Source organism: Thalassophryne amazonica, chromosome 7, assembly GCF_902500255.1.
Source record: "Thalassophryne amazonica chromosome 7, fThaAma1.1, whole genome shotgun sequence".
Lineage (NCBI taxonomy): Eukaryota > Metazoa > Chordata > Actinopteri > Batrachoidiformes > Batrachoididae > Thalassophryne > Thalassophryne amazonica.
In genome coordinates this window covers 14,625,039-14,640,132 of record NC_047109.1, presented here as the reverse complement: position 1 = coordinate 14,640,132, position 15,094 = coordinate 14,625,039, and the positions used below count along the sequence as shown (strand labels likewise).

At 41.6% G+C, this 15,094-nt stretch overlaps 1 protein-coding gene across 3 annotated transcripts in view; it reads left to right on the top strand.

Annotated features, from left to right (window-relative positions):
- LOC117513652 (palmitoyltransferase ZDHHC3-like) overlaps nt 1-15,094 on the top strand; it is a 64,179-nt gene that overhangs the window by 36,175 nt on the left and 12,910 nt on the right. Inside the window, exon 7 of one of the 3 annotated variants that reach the window (XM_034173885.1) lies at nt 9,091-9,487. The exons of the other annotated variants lie outside the window; for them this stretch is intronic. Coding sequence (XP_034029776.1) covers nt 9,091-9,249 — 159 coding nt within the window. The 3' untranslated portion in view covers nt 9,250-9,487. Of the gene's footprint in view, nt 1-9,090; nt 9,488-15,094 lie in introns of those variants that run through there. 3 annotated transcript variants of the gene reach the window in all.

The following is a 15,094-nucleotide window of genomic DNA, read 5'->3' as shown; positions in this document are numbered from 1 at the left end:
AAAAAGTGCTGATGTCCACGTCTTCCGCAATTCCTGTGGTAGTCAGACGACATACCGGATCAAGACAGCATCCAGTTTAGAAATGAACGGCACATTCCACTGTTACAGGAGTTTTTGTCATGGAAAGAGGAGTGGAATCCCGCACGTCGCGGCGGAGCCACATGGCACAAAGCAACGCCGTGATGAAGCCTCACAGGACATGTTGGGGCATGTCCAGCTCATGCGCAATTTCTCGGATATTCACACGACTGAAAAGCAACCGGAAGCCGTCTGAAAGCCACCTGAAAGCCATCATGTGAGACCAACACGGAGGTGGTTTTGTCCCGCGCCATGAGTGGCACGGTGGCGCATTCATCCGCTTCTTTTTCCATGAAAAAAACTCCTGTAACAGTGGAATGTTTTTTTTTTTTTGCAATTCATGCCATAAATTAGTGATTTGCTGCGATGAAAAAGCAATAAAATAATCAAACCTATGCCATATCTCAGAATAAAACAAGTTACCTATATTTACTGGCTTGTTTACTTCAGTTTGTTCATGTTCTCCAGTTATGAAAAAAAAAAATCTCCAAAAAAAAGTGTCCCAAAAATCTAATTCTTACTTTTGCAATTTTGCGTCAGATATGCCCAGATTTTCTCCTAAAACCTCCTATTTTATAAAATTCCAGCTTTTTCCATTATAACCTGTTGGCACTCCTGAACAATAAAACAAATTATAAAAATACATAAGAAGTAAAAACAGATTAAAATTAGGCAGTGCAGTTGGTCAGGTAGAGAAAGCCGTCTGAAACAGATTGGACTGGAGTTCAGATTTGAAGAGTGGGAGAGAGTTTATATGTCTGTGGATGAGTTCCAGAGCTGGGGAGCAGAGTGGCTGAATGTGTTTGCGGAATGTGTTTGGAGTGGCAGCATGGAGGAGATCAGACAGATAGGCTTGCCTCTACTGGTGGTTGGCTCTCACTGCGGTATTGTATCACTTCCTGTTCCGGAGCACAGCGGTGTTTTTCTGTATCTGTTAGCTGTTTAATCTGCGCAGTTAGATTGATCTAGTTATCTAGATTACGATTTGTTTCCCAGTGTAATCTTTACGTGCCTTAACTAAAGCACTCCTTCTGCTGAATCACCTCTAAATTATTTACACATTATTCACTTTGCGTGTTTTTAGGAATCCGCTAGCTTAGCGTAGCTACTAGCTCTTAGCCGATTTAGCATGGCGGCTTCTCCTGTCTCTCCCGCACTTTTCTGCTCTGGGTGTGAAATGTTTAGTTATTCCTCGGCCTCCTTTAGCAGTAACGGTACTTGTAATAAGTGTAGCTTATTCGTAGCTTTGGAGGCCAGGCTGGGCGAATTGGAGACTCGGCTCCGCACCGTGGAAAATTCTACAGCTAGCCAGGCCCCTGTAGTCGGTGCGGACCAAGGTAGCTTAGCCGCCGTTAGTTACCCCCTGGCAGATCCCGAGCAGCCGGGAAAGCAGGCTGACTGGGTGACTGTGAGGAGGAAGCGTAGCCCTAAACAGAAGTCCCGTGTACACCGCCAACCCGTTCACATCTCTAACCGTTTTTCCCCACTCGGCGACACACCCGCCGAGGATCAAACTCTGGTTATTGGCGACTCTGTTTTGCGAAATGTGAAGTTAGCGACACCAGCAACCATAGTCAATTGTCTTCCGGGGGCCAGAGCAGGCGACATTGAAGGAAATTTGAAACTGCTGGCTAAGGCTAAGCGTAAATTTGGTAAGATTGTAATTCACGTCGGCAGTAATGACACCCGGTTACGCCAATCGGAGGTCACTAAAATTAACATTAAATCGGTGTGTAACTTTGCAAAAACAATGTCGGACTCTGTAGTTTTCTCTGGGCCCCTCCCCAATCAGACCGGGAGTGACATGTTTAGCCGCATGTTCTCCTTGAATTGCTGGCTGTCTGAGTGGTGTCCAAAAAATGAGGTGGGCTTCATAGATAATTGGAAAAGCTTCTGGGGAAAACCTGGTCTTGTTAGGAGAGACGGCATCCATCCCACTTTGGATGGAGCAGCTCTCATTTCTAGAAATCTGGCCAATTTTCTTAAATCCTCCAAACCGTGACTATCCAGGGTTGGGACCAGGAAGCAGAGTTGTAGTCTTACACACCTCTCTGCAGCTTCTCTCCCCCTGCCATCCCCTCATTATCCCATCCCCGTAGAGACGGTGCCTGCTCCCAGACTACCAATAACCAGCAAAAATCTATTTAAGCATAAAAATTCAAAAAGAAAAAAATAATATAGCACCTTCAACTGCACCACAGACTAAAACAGTTAAATGTGGTCTATTAAACATTAGGTCTCTCTCTTCTAAGTCCCTGTTGGTAAATGATATAATAATTGATCAACATATTGATTTATTCTGCCTTACAGAAACCTGGTTACAGCAGGATGAATATGTTAGTTTAAATGAGTCAACACCCCCGAGTCACACTAACTGTCAGAATGCTCGTAGCACGGGCCGGGGCGGAGGATTAGCAGCAATCTTCCATTCCAGCTTATTAATTAATCAAAAACCCAGACAGAGCTTTAATTCATTTGAAAGCTTGACTCTTAGTCTTGTCCATCCAAATTGGAAGTCCCAAAAACCAGTTTTATTTGTTATTATCTATCGTCCACCTGATCGTTACTGTGAGTTTCTCTGTGAATTTTCAGACCTTTTGTCTGACTTAGTGCTTAGCTCAGATAAGATAATTATAGTGGGCGATTTTAACATCCACACAGATGCTGAGAATGACAGCCTCAACACTGCATTTAATCTATTATTAGACTCTATTGGCTTTGCTCAAAAAGTAAATGAGTCCACCCACCACTTTAATCATATCTTAGATCTTGTTCTGACTTATGGTATGGAAATAGAAGACTTGACAGTATTCCCTGAAAACTCCCTTCTGTCTGATCATTTCTTAATAACATTTACATTTACTCTGATGGACTACCCAGCAGTGGGGAATAAGTTTCATTACACTAGAAGTCTTTCAGAAAGCGCTGTAACTAGGTTTAAGGATATGATTCCTTCTTTATGTTCTCTAATGCCATATACCAACACAGTGCAGAGTAGCTACCTAAACTCTGTAAGTGAGATAGAGTATCTCGTCAATAGTTTTACATCCTCATTGAAGACAACTTTGGATGCTGTAGCTCCTCTAAAAAAAGAGAGCTTTAAATCAGAAGTGCCTGACTCCGTGGTATAACTCACAAACTCGTAGCTTAAAGCAGATAACCCGTAAGTTGGAGAGGAAATGGCGTCTCACTAATTTAGAAGATCTTCACTTAGCCTGGAAAAAGAGTCTGTTGCTCTATAAAAAAGCCCTCCGTAAAGCTAGGACATCTTTCTACTCATCACTAATTGAAGAAAATAAGAACAACCCCAGGTTTCTTTTCAGCACTGTAGCCAGGCTGACAAAGAGTCAGAGCTCTATTGAGCTGAGTATTCCATTAACTTTAACTAGTAATGACTTCATGACTTTCTTTGCTAACAAAATTTTAACTATTAGAGAAAAAATTACTCATAACCATCCCAAAGACGTATCGTTATCTTTGGCTGCTTTCAGTGATGCCGGTATTTGGTTAGACTCTTTCTCTCCGATTGTTCTGTCTGAGTTATTTTCATTAGTTACTTCATCCAAACCATCAACATGTTTATTAGACCCCATTCCTACCAGGCTGCTCAAGGAAGCCCTACCATTATTTAATGCTTCGATCTTAAATATGATCAATCTATCTTTGTTAGTTGGCTATGTACCACAGGCTTTTAAGGTGGCAGTAATTAAACCATTACTTAAAAAGCCATCACTTGACCCAGCTATCTTAGCTAATTATAGGCCAATCTCCAACCTTCCTTTTCTCTCAAAAATTCTTGAAAGGGTAGTTGTAAAACAGCTAACTGATCATCTGCAGAGGAATGGTCTATTTGAAGAGTTTCAGTCAGGTTTTAGAATTCATCATAGTACAGAAACAGCATTAGTGAAGGTTACAAATGATCTTGATGGGGACTAGAAGGAGAGAGCATATCTCACCCATATTGGCCTCTCTTCATTGGCTTCCTGTTAATTCTAGAATAGAATTTAAAATTCTTCTTCTTACTTATAAGGTTTTGAATAATCAGGTCCCATCTTATCTTAGGGACCTCGTAGTACCATATCACCCCAATAGAGCGCTTCGCTCTCAGACTGCAGGCTTACTTGTAGTTCCTAGGGTTTGTAAGAGTAGAATGGGAGGCAGAGCCTTCAGCTTTCAGGCTCCTCTCCTGTGGAACCAGCTCCCAGTTCAGATCAGGGAGACAGACACCCTCTCTACTTTTAAGATTAGGCTTAAAACTTTCCTTTTTCAATCAATCAATCAATCAATCAATTTTTTTATATAGCGCCAAATCACAACAAACAGTTGCCCCAAGGCGCTTTATATTGTAAGGCAAGGCCATACAATAATTATGTAAAACCCCAACGGTCAAAACGACCCCCTGTGAGCAAGCACTTGGCTACAGTGGGAAGGAAAAACTCCCTTTTAACAGGAAGAAACCTCCAGCAGAACCAGGCTCAGGCAGGGGCAGTCTTCTGCTGGGACTGGTTGGGGCTGAGGGAGAGAACCAGGAAAAAGACATGCTGTGGAGGGGAGCAGAGATCGATCACTAATGATTAAATGCAGAGTGGTGCATACAGAGCAAAAAGAGAAAGAAACAGTGCATCATTTGCTAAAGCTTATAGTTAGGGCTGGATCAGGTGACCCTGAACCATCCCTTAGTTATGCTGCTATAGACGTAGACTGCTGGGGGTTCCCATGATGCACTGTTTCTTTCTCTTTTTGCTCTGTATGCACCACTCTGCATTTAATCATTAGTGATCGATCTCTGCTCCCCTCCACAGCATGTCTTTTTCCTGGTTCTCTCCCTCAGCCCCAACCAGTCCCAGCAGAAGACTGCCCCTCCCTGAGCCTGGTTCTGCTGGAGGTTTCTTCCTGTTAAAAGGGAGTTTTTCCTTCCCACTGTAGCCAAGTGCTTGCTCACAGGGGGTCGTTTTGACCGTTGGGGTTTTACATAATTATTGTATGGCCTTGCCTTACAATATAAAGCGCCTTGGGGCAACTGTTTGTTGTGATTTGGCGCTATATAAAAAAATTGATTGATTGATTGATCTTCTTATGGCCTCGGACAGTGGACTCATCTCTGTGCTTGTTCTGTTAGACCTCAGTGCTGCTTTTGATACTGTTGACAATAAAATTTTATTACAGAGATTAGAGCATGCCATAGGTATTAAAGGCACTGCGCTGCGGTGGTTTGAATCATATTTGTCTAATAGATTACAATTTGTTCATGTAAATGGGGAATCTTCTTCACAGACTAAAGTTAATTATGGAGTTCCACAAGGTTCTGTGCTAGGACCAATTTTATTCACTTTATACATGCTTCCCTTAGGCAGTATTATTAGACGGTATTGCTTAAATTTTCATTGTTACGCAGATGATACCCAGCTTTATCTATCCATGAAGCCAGAGGAGACACACCAATTAGCTAAACTGCAGGATTGTCTTACAGACATAAAGACATGGATGACCTCTAATTTCCTGCTTTTAAACTCAGATAAAACTGAAGTTATTGTACTTGGCCCCACAAATCTTAGAAACATGGTGTCTAACCAGATCCTTACTCTGGATGGCATTACCCTGACCTCTAGTAATACTGTGAGAAATCTTGGAGTCATTTTTGATCAGGATATGTCATTCAAAGCGCATATTAAACAAATATGTAGGACTGCTTTTTTGCATTTACGCAATATCTCTAAAATCAGAAAGGTCTTGTCTCAGAGTGATGCTGAAAAACTAATTCATGCATTTATTTCCTCTAGGCTGGACTATTGTAATTCATTATTATCAGGTTGTCCTAAAAGTTCCCTAAAAAGCCTTCAGTTAATTCAAAATGCTGCAGCTAGAGTACTGACGGGGACTAGAAGGAGAGAGCATATCTCACCCATATTGGTCTCTCTTCATTGGCTTCCTGTTAATTCTAGAATAGAATTTAAAATTCTTCTTCTTACTTATAAGGTTTTGAATAATCAGGTCCCATCTTATCTTAGGGACCTCGTAGTACCATATCACCCCAATAGAGCGCTTCGCTCTCAGACTGCAGGCTTACTTGTAGTTCCTAGGGTTTGTAAGAGTAGAATGGGAGGCAGAGCCTTCAGCTTTCAGGCTCCTCTCCTGTGGAACCAGCTCCCAATTCAGATCAGGGAGACAGACACCCTCTCTACTTTTAAGATTAGGCTTAAAACTTTCCTTTTTGCTAAAGCTTATAGTTAGGGCTGGATCAGGTGACCCTGAACCATCCCTTAGTTATGCTGCTATAGACGTAGACTGCTGGGGGGTTCCCATGATGCACTGTTTCTTTCTCTTTTTGCTCTGTATGCACCACTCTGCATTTAATCATTAGTGATCGATCTCTGCTCCCCTCCACAGCATGTCTTTTTCCTGGTTCTCTCCCTCAGCCCCAACCAGTCCCAGCAGAAGACTGCCCCTCCCTGAGCCTGGTTCTGCTGGAGGTTTCTTCCTGTTAAAAGGGAGTTTTTCCTTCCCACTGTAGCCAAGTGCTTGCTCACAGGGGGTCGTTTTGACCGTTGGGGTTTTACATAATTATTGTATGGCCTTGCCTTACAATATAAAGCGCCTTGGGGCAACTGTTTGTTGTGATTTGGCGCTATATAAAAAAATTGATTGATTGATTGATTGATATGGAGGTGCGAGGTTGTGGATGGCCTTGAATGTTAAGAGAATTTAGAACTCAATACTTAACTGGGAGCCAGTGAAGTTGTTGCAGAACCAGGAGGTTCTGGTGATGATACGGACAGCTGAATTCTGAACCACCTGAAGCTTATGGATGTATTTGTGGTGGGAGACCATAGACGAGGGAATTAGTCTAGGGGAGAGGTGACAAGGGTGTGAACAAGGATAGCAGTGGTATGGGGGGTGATGGTTAATATTACGGCAGGTGGAAGTATGCAGACCAGGCGACGTTATTGAAATGGGATTGGAAAAATGGCGTCCTGTCGAGGATGACGCACAGACTCTTAACCTGTTTATCTGGACATGATCCAGCACACAGATGGCTCACTGTTTAAGACCCCAGCGGCTGAAGAAGATCAAGGACACGCCCACGTTTTGCCTGATGGCAGCAGATAGGCGAGAGGTGGGGGATTAACTAGTTGTCTGCCTGGGTGGTTGCCATCCAGGACCCAAGATGGCACATCCACCGTACTGCACAAAACAGCAGTTTGTGGCTGTTCTGTTTGACTTTTATTAAAATGTGTATGAACGTGTCAGATAATTGTGACAAATATACAAAATACATCAAATCTGGAAGAACAACATGGTTCACTGCAGTAGTTTGGACTCATCACTACACGGTACCAGTACTGGAACTGTTATCTGTGTGTCTTTGTCCAAGTTGCGTGATGTAATTAAAGTATGTTTCAGAGTCAATAACCCAAAATTAATTTTGTAAAGTTGTGTAATGTTGTATATTTCATCGACTGATTAATTTATTCATGTAACAAATCACGTCGGGAAATTTTCACATTCTACTGCAAATGTTGCTCTGAAGGTTTTTTGTTGGATTGATTTTATTTTGAAGTCTTCCTGGGTGGTTTTTGGCTCCTGGTCATTAAACCTGTGTCTGAACTCCACCTGTTGGATCTTTAGTTTTTTGGCGCCTGCGTTAATGTTTGGTTCTTTCATGAAGTGATTCGGTCCTTTTAATGCTCAGAAAACCAACCTGAGATTACTCCTTTTCCTGTTTTTAACTTCTTTTTGTCTGCAACTCAAGAACACAATTAAAGTTACGGGAACATTTTGACAATATGACAAAGTGAGAATTTGTGACATCATAAATTTGGAGAAAATCATCTGGAGGCAGAAACAGTGAGTTTGTCAACCAGGAATATTTCTTATTTAATCCATTCATACATTATTTTATTTTAATGTTTTTTATTTTGTTAAATGAACTGAAAAAAAGCGGTTATGTGTTTTGAAAATGTCCCTTTAGAATACACTTGCTTTTAATTTGGCGAACAGTTTGCAGGGATGTTTATTACCGTTCTCTGATCCTGATCCTTTTGCTCGTGATGTAATGGTGACGAGCAGCGAAGAGCCACTTAATACTCAGTTCTCAAGTGCTGTAGCTCCAAAGACGTGTTGCTGGAGGTCTTCAGGTTATTTGGCCTCAACGTGGAAACTGCAGCAGATCCAGGATTTGAATAATTCCTAGTTTTGAGTCAGTCGGCCGTTATGACGGGTTCTGCCTCAACACTAACTGAAACTTTTGTTTTTATGCTTTGAAATAAACTCAACACTTTTGTGTCCTCACATGTTTCTGGAGTTTGTGAGGATGGTGGTGAAAAGCCTAGTCACGTACTCTGTAAAATACAGTGAGTCAGTAACGAAAATGAATGAGCGCCCCCTCCAGGTTGTTAACATGATGACTCAAAAACAGTCATCTTGACACTAGCACAAAGTGAATAAAATCTCTTTTAATCACATCAACAGCACAAGCAATTTACTCATGTAATACACCAGGCACATACAGCTGAACACTGCCACCTGGTGGCCATGTCTGAGCTCGCTGCACCAAATACATGAACATTAGGAGCGGGTGTTGTTTTGAAGTTGCATGTAATTTGAAATGAGCCTGTTTGTGGATTTATTTAATTTCTAAAGCTAAACTCTAGTGGCCACTGAGGCCAACTACTTGAATAATAATAGAATAATTAAAATTAAAGACAACGCTAAGGGACATCAGTGGCTTCTAATTAAAGAGGGTCTCTCTGGCTTCATTAGTTTAAAGAAATAAATTTCTAACTCAAAAACCAAATGACAGAAATCATGAACAGTTTGGCAGAAACTCAAAGTTAAAGCTAAAGTGTCTGATCTGCCCCCTAGTGGCTATATGGTAATCATACAAGTGCTCTCAGCAGACGCCACATCCACGCGTTGTTAAAAGCAAATGTATTCCAGGACTGAGGGGGTTGGATTTGGACTTTGATGACTGTCTGGGACACCGGCTGAAGTTTGGATGTCTCTTGTTTTCAGGGCATAGAGCAGTTGAAAAAGGAAGAGAGAAGATGGGCTAAAAAAACTAAGTGGATGAACATGAGGACGGTGTTCGGACACACGTTCTCCTTATTGTGGTTTAGCCCCTTCTCCACGCCTGACCACGGGAAGGCTGAGACCTATCAGTACGTGGTGTGACAGCTCAGCCCCACGGGACAAAACCAAATTGGGAAGGGCGAGAGGAGCGGGGCCCGTCCCGACGCCACGGCCCAGCGATGACGGCCGATGCTGAACGTGACTTCTGTGGACGGCGCCTCGGCTGCCTTCTGTCTGTGTTGGCCGTTACAGGAACTACACGTTTATTTTCACTTTGCTTTCGATAAGCCGTCGAGTTGCAGAGAAAAAGAAACAGCTTGTGAATCCTGTTTGCAACCACTGTGAGCGACCTTTAGTTTAATTTCCTGTCATGAGCTTCTCTCCTTCCTTTATCTGTCTGAACTCTTGCTTTCCTTTGTGGCATGTGGACACGATCCCTCTGAGTCGAGCTTAATTTGTTTAGCGTATTTTTGTCCTGTTCAAAAATAAATAAAATGCGCATTTCATCATCTAATACCAGACTATTAGGGGGAACCGGGATGATTTCAGAACTTCTGTCAAGTCATGGGTCCCAATCCTGATCCTCAGGGACCTTTGGCCTGCACATTTTCCATCTCTTTTTGGAGAAAAAGTCTTTTTTGTGTGTGTGTGTGTGTTTAACTAGTTTGGGAGGTCTGCCAAACTTGTATGTTTTTTCTTTGTCAAGTAAATTTTTTTTACTTTATTTAGCACCATCTGTACGTGGACATGGATGGGGAATTGAACAGTGGATTTTTGCTGGATGCCCTCAGCCTGTGGTGTGTACCTAAAGGACTTTTAAATTCCAAAAATAAGTGAGATGGACAAATAAAGGTGTGTTGGATAACATTAATACAATAACATGCTTTTGGAGGGCGGTATGCATTTTCTGAGTCCCTCCGTCCATGCCGTCGCCCAAAATGACAGATATTCGCCCGAATATCTGTCATTTTGGGCATGGACGGAGGGACTCAGAAAATGCATACCGCATGACAAATGCATGTTATTTGCATTATTATCACTTACTGAGATACACAACACGTAACGCGTACATAAAAAGTTGGCTCACTTTAACTTTTGTCGTGTCGGCTGGAGCGCGCTGCTCTCCAAATTCGACAGTGCGTCGTCATCGAGCTGGCTGCTTTAGCTGCTGTTCATTGTCGTACTATTCATGAGAAAATCATCCGGAATATCCATATTGGGACCAACACACACTTCTCGCCTTTTCAGCTTTTCCTCTGCGTACAGCTCTTGGGCTGCGCACGCTATGATGTCATCAGTTTACGCACAGCGGGCAGGTATCCGGATACCCGTCCAATGTGGGCAGCTGCGGGCAAGTATAGCCAGGTAGTGTGAATTTAAATCTACGTTGCCGTCCCAGCAACGCCTCAGTAAGTGATAATAATGGATGTTATTTGATGCAAAGGGAAGTACTACAATAAAAACACAAGTAAAATGTCCCCGAGTGCTTTATTTTGGGATTTTTGTGCATTGATGTAGTGTAATTTTATTATTGTGATTATTTTATTTGTGTTCATTTCATTCTGTGTTGTTGAGTATTGCAAATAGTTTTTTGTTTTTTCTTTACTAATTTGGAAGGTCCTGCAACATACTCTTGTGTGACTTACAACCCCAATTCCAATGAAGTTGGGACGTTGTGTAAAATGTAAATAAAAACAGAATACAATGATTTGCAAATCCTCTTCAACCTATGTTCAATTGAATACACCACAAAGACAAGATATTTAATGTTCAAACTGATAAACTTTATTGTTTTTGTGCAAATATTTGCTCATTTTGAAATGGATGCCTGCAACACATTTCAAAAATGCTGGGACAGTGGTATCTTTACCACTGTGTTACATCACCTTTCCTTCTAACAACACTCAATAAGCTTTTGGGAACTGAGGACACTAATTGTTGAAGTTTTGTAGGTGGAATTCTTTCCCATTCTTGCTTGATGTACAACTTCAATTGTTCAACAGTCTGGGGTCGTAGTTTGTGCTTCATAATGCGCCACACATTTCCAATGGGCGACAGGTCTGGACTGCAGGCAGGCCAATCTAGTACCCGCACTCTTTTACTGCGAAGTCACGCTGTTGTAACACGTGCAGAATGTGGCTTGGCATTGTCTTGCTGAAATAAGCAGGGACGTCCCTGAAAAAGACGTTGCTTGGATGGCAGCATGTGTTGCTCCAAAACCTGGATGTACCTTTCAGCATAGTTGGTGCCATCACAGATGTGTAAGTTGCCCATGCCACTAACACACCCCCATACCATCACAGATGCTGGCCTTTGAACTTTGCGCTGGTAACAATCTGGATGGTCTTTTTCCTCTTTTGTCCAGAGGACACGACGTCCATGATTTCCAAAAACAATTTGAAATGTGGACTCATCAGACCACAGCACACTTTTCCACTTTGTGTCTGTCCATTTCAGATGAGCTCGGGCCCAGAGAAGGCGGCAGCGTTTCTGGATGTTGTTGTTGTATGGCTTTCGCTTTGCATGGTAGAGTTTTAACTTGCACTTGTAGATGTAGCGACGAACTGTGTTAACTGACAATGGTTTTCTGAAGTGTTCCTGAGCCCACACGGTAAGATCCTTTACACAATGATGTTGGTTTTTAATGCAGTGCTGCCTGAGGGATCGAAGGTCACGGGCATTCAATGTTGGTTTTCGGCCTTGCCGCTTATGTGTAGAAAGTTCTCCAGATTGTCTGAATGTTCTGATTATATTATGGACTGTAGATGCTGGAATCTCTACATTCCTTGCAATTGAAAGGTGAGGAACATTGTTCTTAAATTGTTGGACTTTTTTTTTTTTTCTTCATGCAGTTGTTCACAAAGTGGTGATCCTCACCCCATCTTTGCTTTTGAACAGCTGAGCCTGTTGGGGATGTTCCTTTTATACCCAATCATGACACTCACCTGTTTCCAATTAGGTGTTCTTTGAGCATTCATCAACTTTCCCAGTCTTTTGTGGCCCCGTCCCAACTTTTTTGAAATGTGTTGCAGGCATCCATTTCAAAATGAGGAAATATTTGCACAAAAACAATAAAGTTTATCAGTTTGAACATTAAATATCTTGTCTTTGTGGTGTATTAAATTGAATATAGGTTGAAGAGGATTTGCAAATCACTGTATTCTGTTTTTATTTACATTTTACACAACGTCCCAACTTCATTGGCATTGGAGTTGTATATTCCAAAAAAAAAAAAAAAACCCATACACATTCATTACTACAAATAATATTATAAATATTTATATTAAGAGTTTCCCAGGAATCAGAACACTAAACAAAATAAATTCCAGCAATAACATAAATCGTAAAAGTAAACAACAACATTGCACAAAAATCCCAAATTAAAAAGATCAAATCAAATCAATTTTATTTATATAGCGCCAAATCACAACAAACAGTTGCCCCAAGGCACTTTATATTGTAAGGCAAAAGCCATACAATAATTACAGGAAAAACCCCAACGGTCAAAACGACCCCCTGTGAGCAAGCACTTGGCGACAGTGGGAAGGAAAAACTCCCTTTTAACAGGAAGAAACCTCCAGCATAACCAGGCTCAGGGAGGGGCAGTCTTCTGCTGGGACTGGTTGGGGCTGAGGGAGAGAACCAGGAAACAGACATGCTGTGGAAGAGAGCAGAGATCAATCACTAATGATTAAATGCAGAGTGGTGCATAGAGAGCAAAAAGAGAAAGAAACACTCAGTGCATCATGGGAACCCCCCAGCAGTCTAAGTCTATAGCAGCATAACTAAGGGATGGTTCAGGATCAAGATGACATTTATACTCCAGAAAATACAGTAATCACCTTTTGGTAGAGCAGGTAGAAATGGAAAATGTGCAGGTTTGTGGATCCCTGAGGACCAGGGTTTGGAACCACCGTGTAATCAGCCCTGGAATGACTTTGGCAAAAATCCAACCATCTCCAAAACTGCCTAAACCTCTGATCTATCAGCATTTTCACTTTTTCAAACATGTTTCTTTGTATTCCAGCCTGCAAACTGTGTGCTGCTGTTTGTGGCTCTCAACACGATGGTAAAAGCTGCTTCAGTCACTGACCTCCTGTGATGGCATTCAGATATTAATAATAATCAGGTTTAATGTCAAGCAGAGTTATTCAGATGCTCGTTCAGAGATGTGTCGGACGAACTTCAGACTGATTTCTTCTTCTCAGGTGGCTTTAAGGTTGGGTTTTAGCGTTGGCTGTGATGAACATCTGCACGTCAACACCAGAAATGCTGAGTGTGCTGGAACACAACACTGCTCACAAACTCACCCAGAAATCAGAGAAAGAACCTTGGAACTTTCTGACCACAGGGGGCACTCAAACTAACGTGGCCACCAGGGTGCACTGCAGTCTACAGCTACCTGGTTACACAGCATTATCGCTCATCTTCAGCAACAACTGGAATTTTTAAAGTTGTTTTTGTTTTAAATTATGTTATTCAACGATTGGCCAAAATAAGCTCCGCCTCCCAGGCTGCCTTGCTGGTGTATCAACTAGGTTGCAATAATGACGTAAGACCTCTCAGCCAATCATTGCTCAGATTTAGAAGTCCATGCCGAGAAAGGGTGGGGCCAGAGGATGGAGATCAGCCTTCTGGTTTTAGAATCTTGTTTTTGGGTGTGTCTCAGACAAACTCGCTCCTGAGCGTGTTCTCAAACAGGAAGTCAAACACAGACGATGTTGTAACTTCCTGCTCCTCGTCTTCATTTGACCAATCACTGAGCGGCTGCCACATGTGACGGTTGCTGCTCGTCTGTGACAGAATTACAGCCAAACAAAATCCAACCTTAAAAAAACCCACCATGATGACCCAGTTAGCAGAAAGGTTTCTCTCACTTCAAATGTAGTAAAATGTGGAAGTGATAAATGACCACAGTTTTCTCTAAAAGGTTTTTATTGTGATGGGAATAAATCATCTGTTCCGCTGAAAACAAAAGTCAGGTTCAAACTGTTGGAAGCTGAGACTCGTACAATATGTTTTTATTTTTGTTTTTTCACTTGTGTCTTGTTTTGTCCGGCAGCTTCATATTTGTCTTTTAGTCTCATATTAAAGATTATGTTTCTGGTGCACATGGCTGTTATTTGATATTTCTGTTCATTCAAACCGAGTCACGTTTAAATTACATCTTGTGTCAAATTCTGCAAAATTACTGTTGCCACACTTAAAGTGGTTTTTAATGGTTTGAGTCAGGAGTTTGAGCAATAAAATGAATTTTGAACATTTTGTTCAACAGCAAAAAAAAAAAAGAAAAAAAAGCTATTTTTCCCAACTTTAATGACAGACTCTAATCTGTATTTGTGACCCAGTCACTTTAAGTTGTTCCATGTTGTTGCCATGTTCCAGATTCTACAAACTCCACAAATGTGTGTTAGTCTGAGAAGTGGTTTAAATAAAAATCCTCAAAGCATCACAGGTTTGGCATTAAAGTGAGTCTGAACACATCCAGCTGTGCCACAGGTTATGAAGAGACAAGATCTGCACCAGTTCCTCACTAATCAAAGCATTTAACCAAAACAACCATTTACACACTAGAGATCGAACGCTCAAAACCACAAACCTGCAGCTCCTTTCAGACGTACAGTCAGCTGTTAGTTTTATAGAAATACTCTATGAAATGTCAGAAAATAGTTTGTACAACATTTACTGCTAAAATTATTAATAAATAACAGTTATACATTTTAAAACATAGTTTTGAAACAGTTTAAAACCACATTGTTGATCAATTACTCAAATGGAAGACAGTTTAAACAGGAGCAGTCAGAGATTTCCAATGTCCAAAAATCTGGATCCGAATCACCTCCAAAATTCAGTGGAGTGTTCCATGCCCAATATTTGTCTGTGGTGCAAATTTGGTGAGAATCCGGGAAGTAGTTTTGACGTAATCCTTCAAAGTGTATATAAAGTG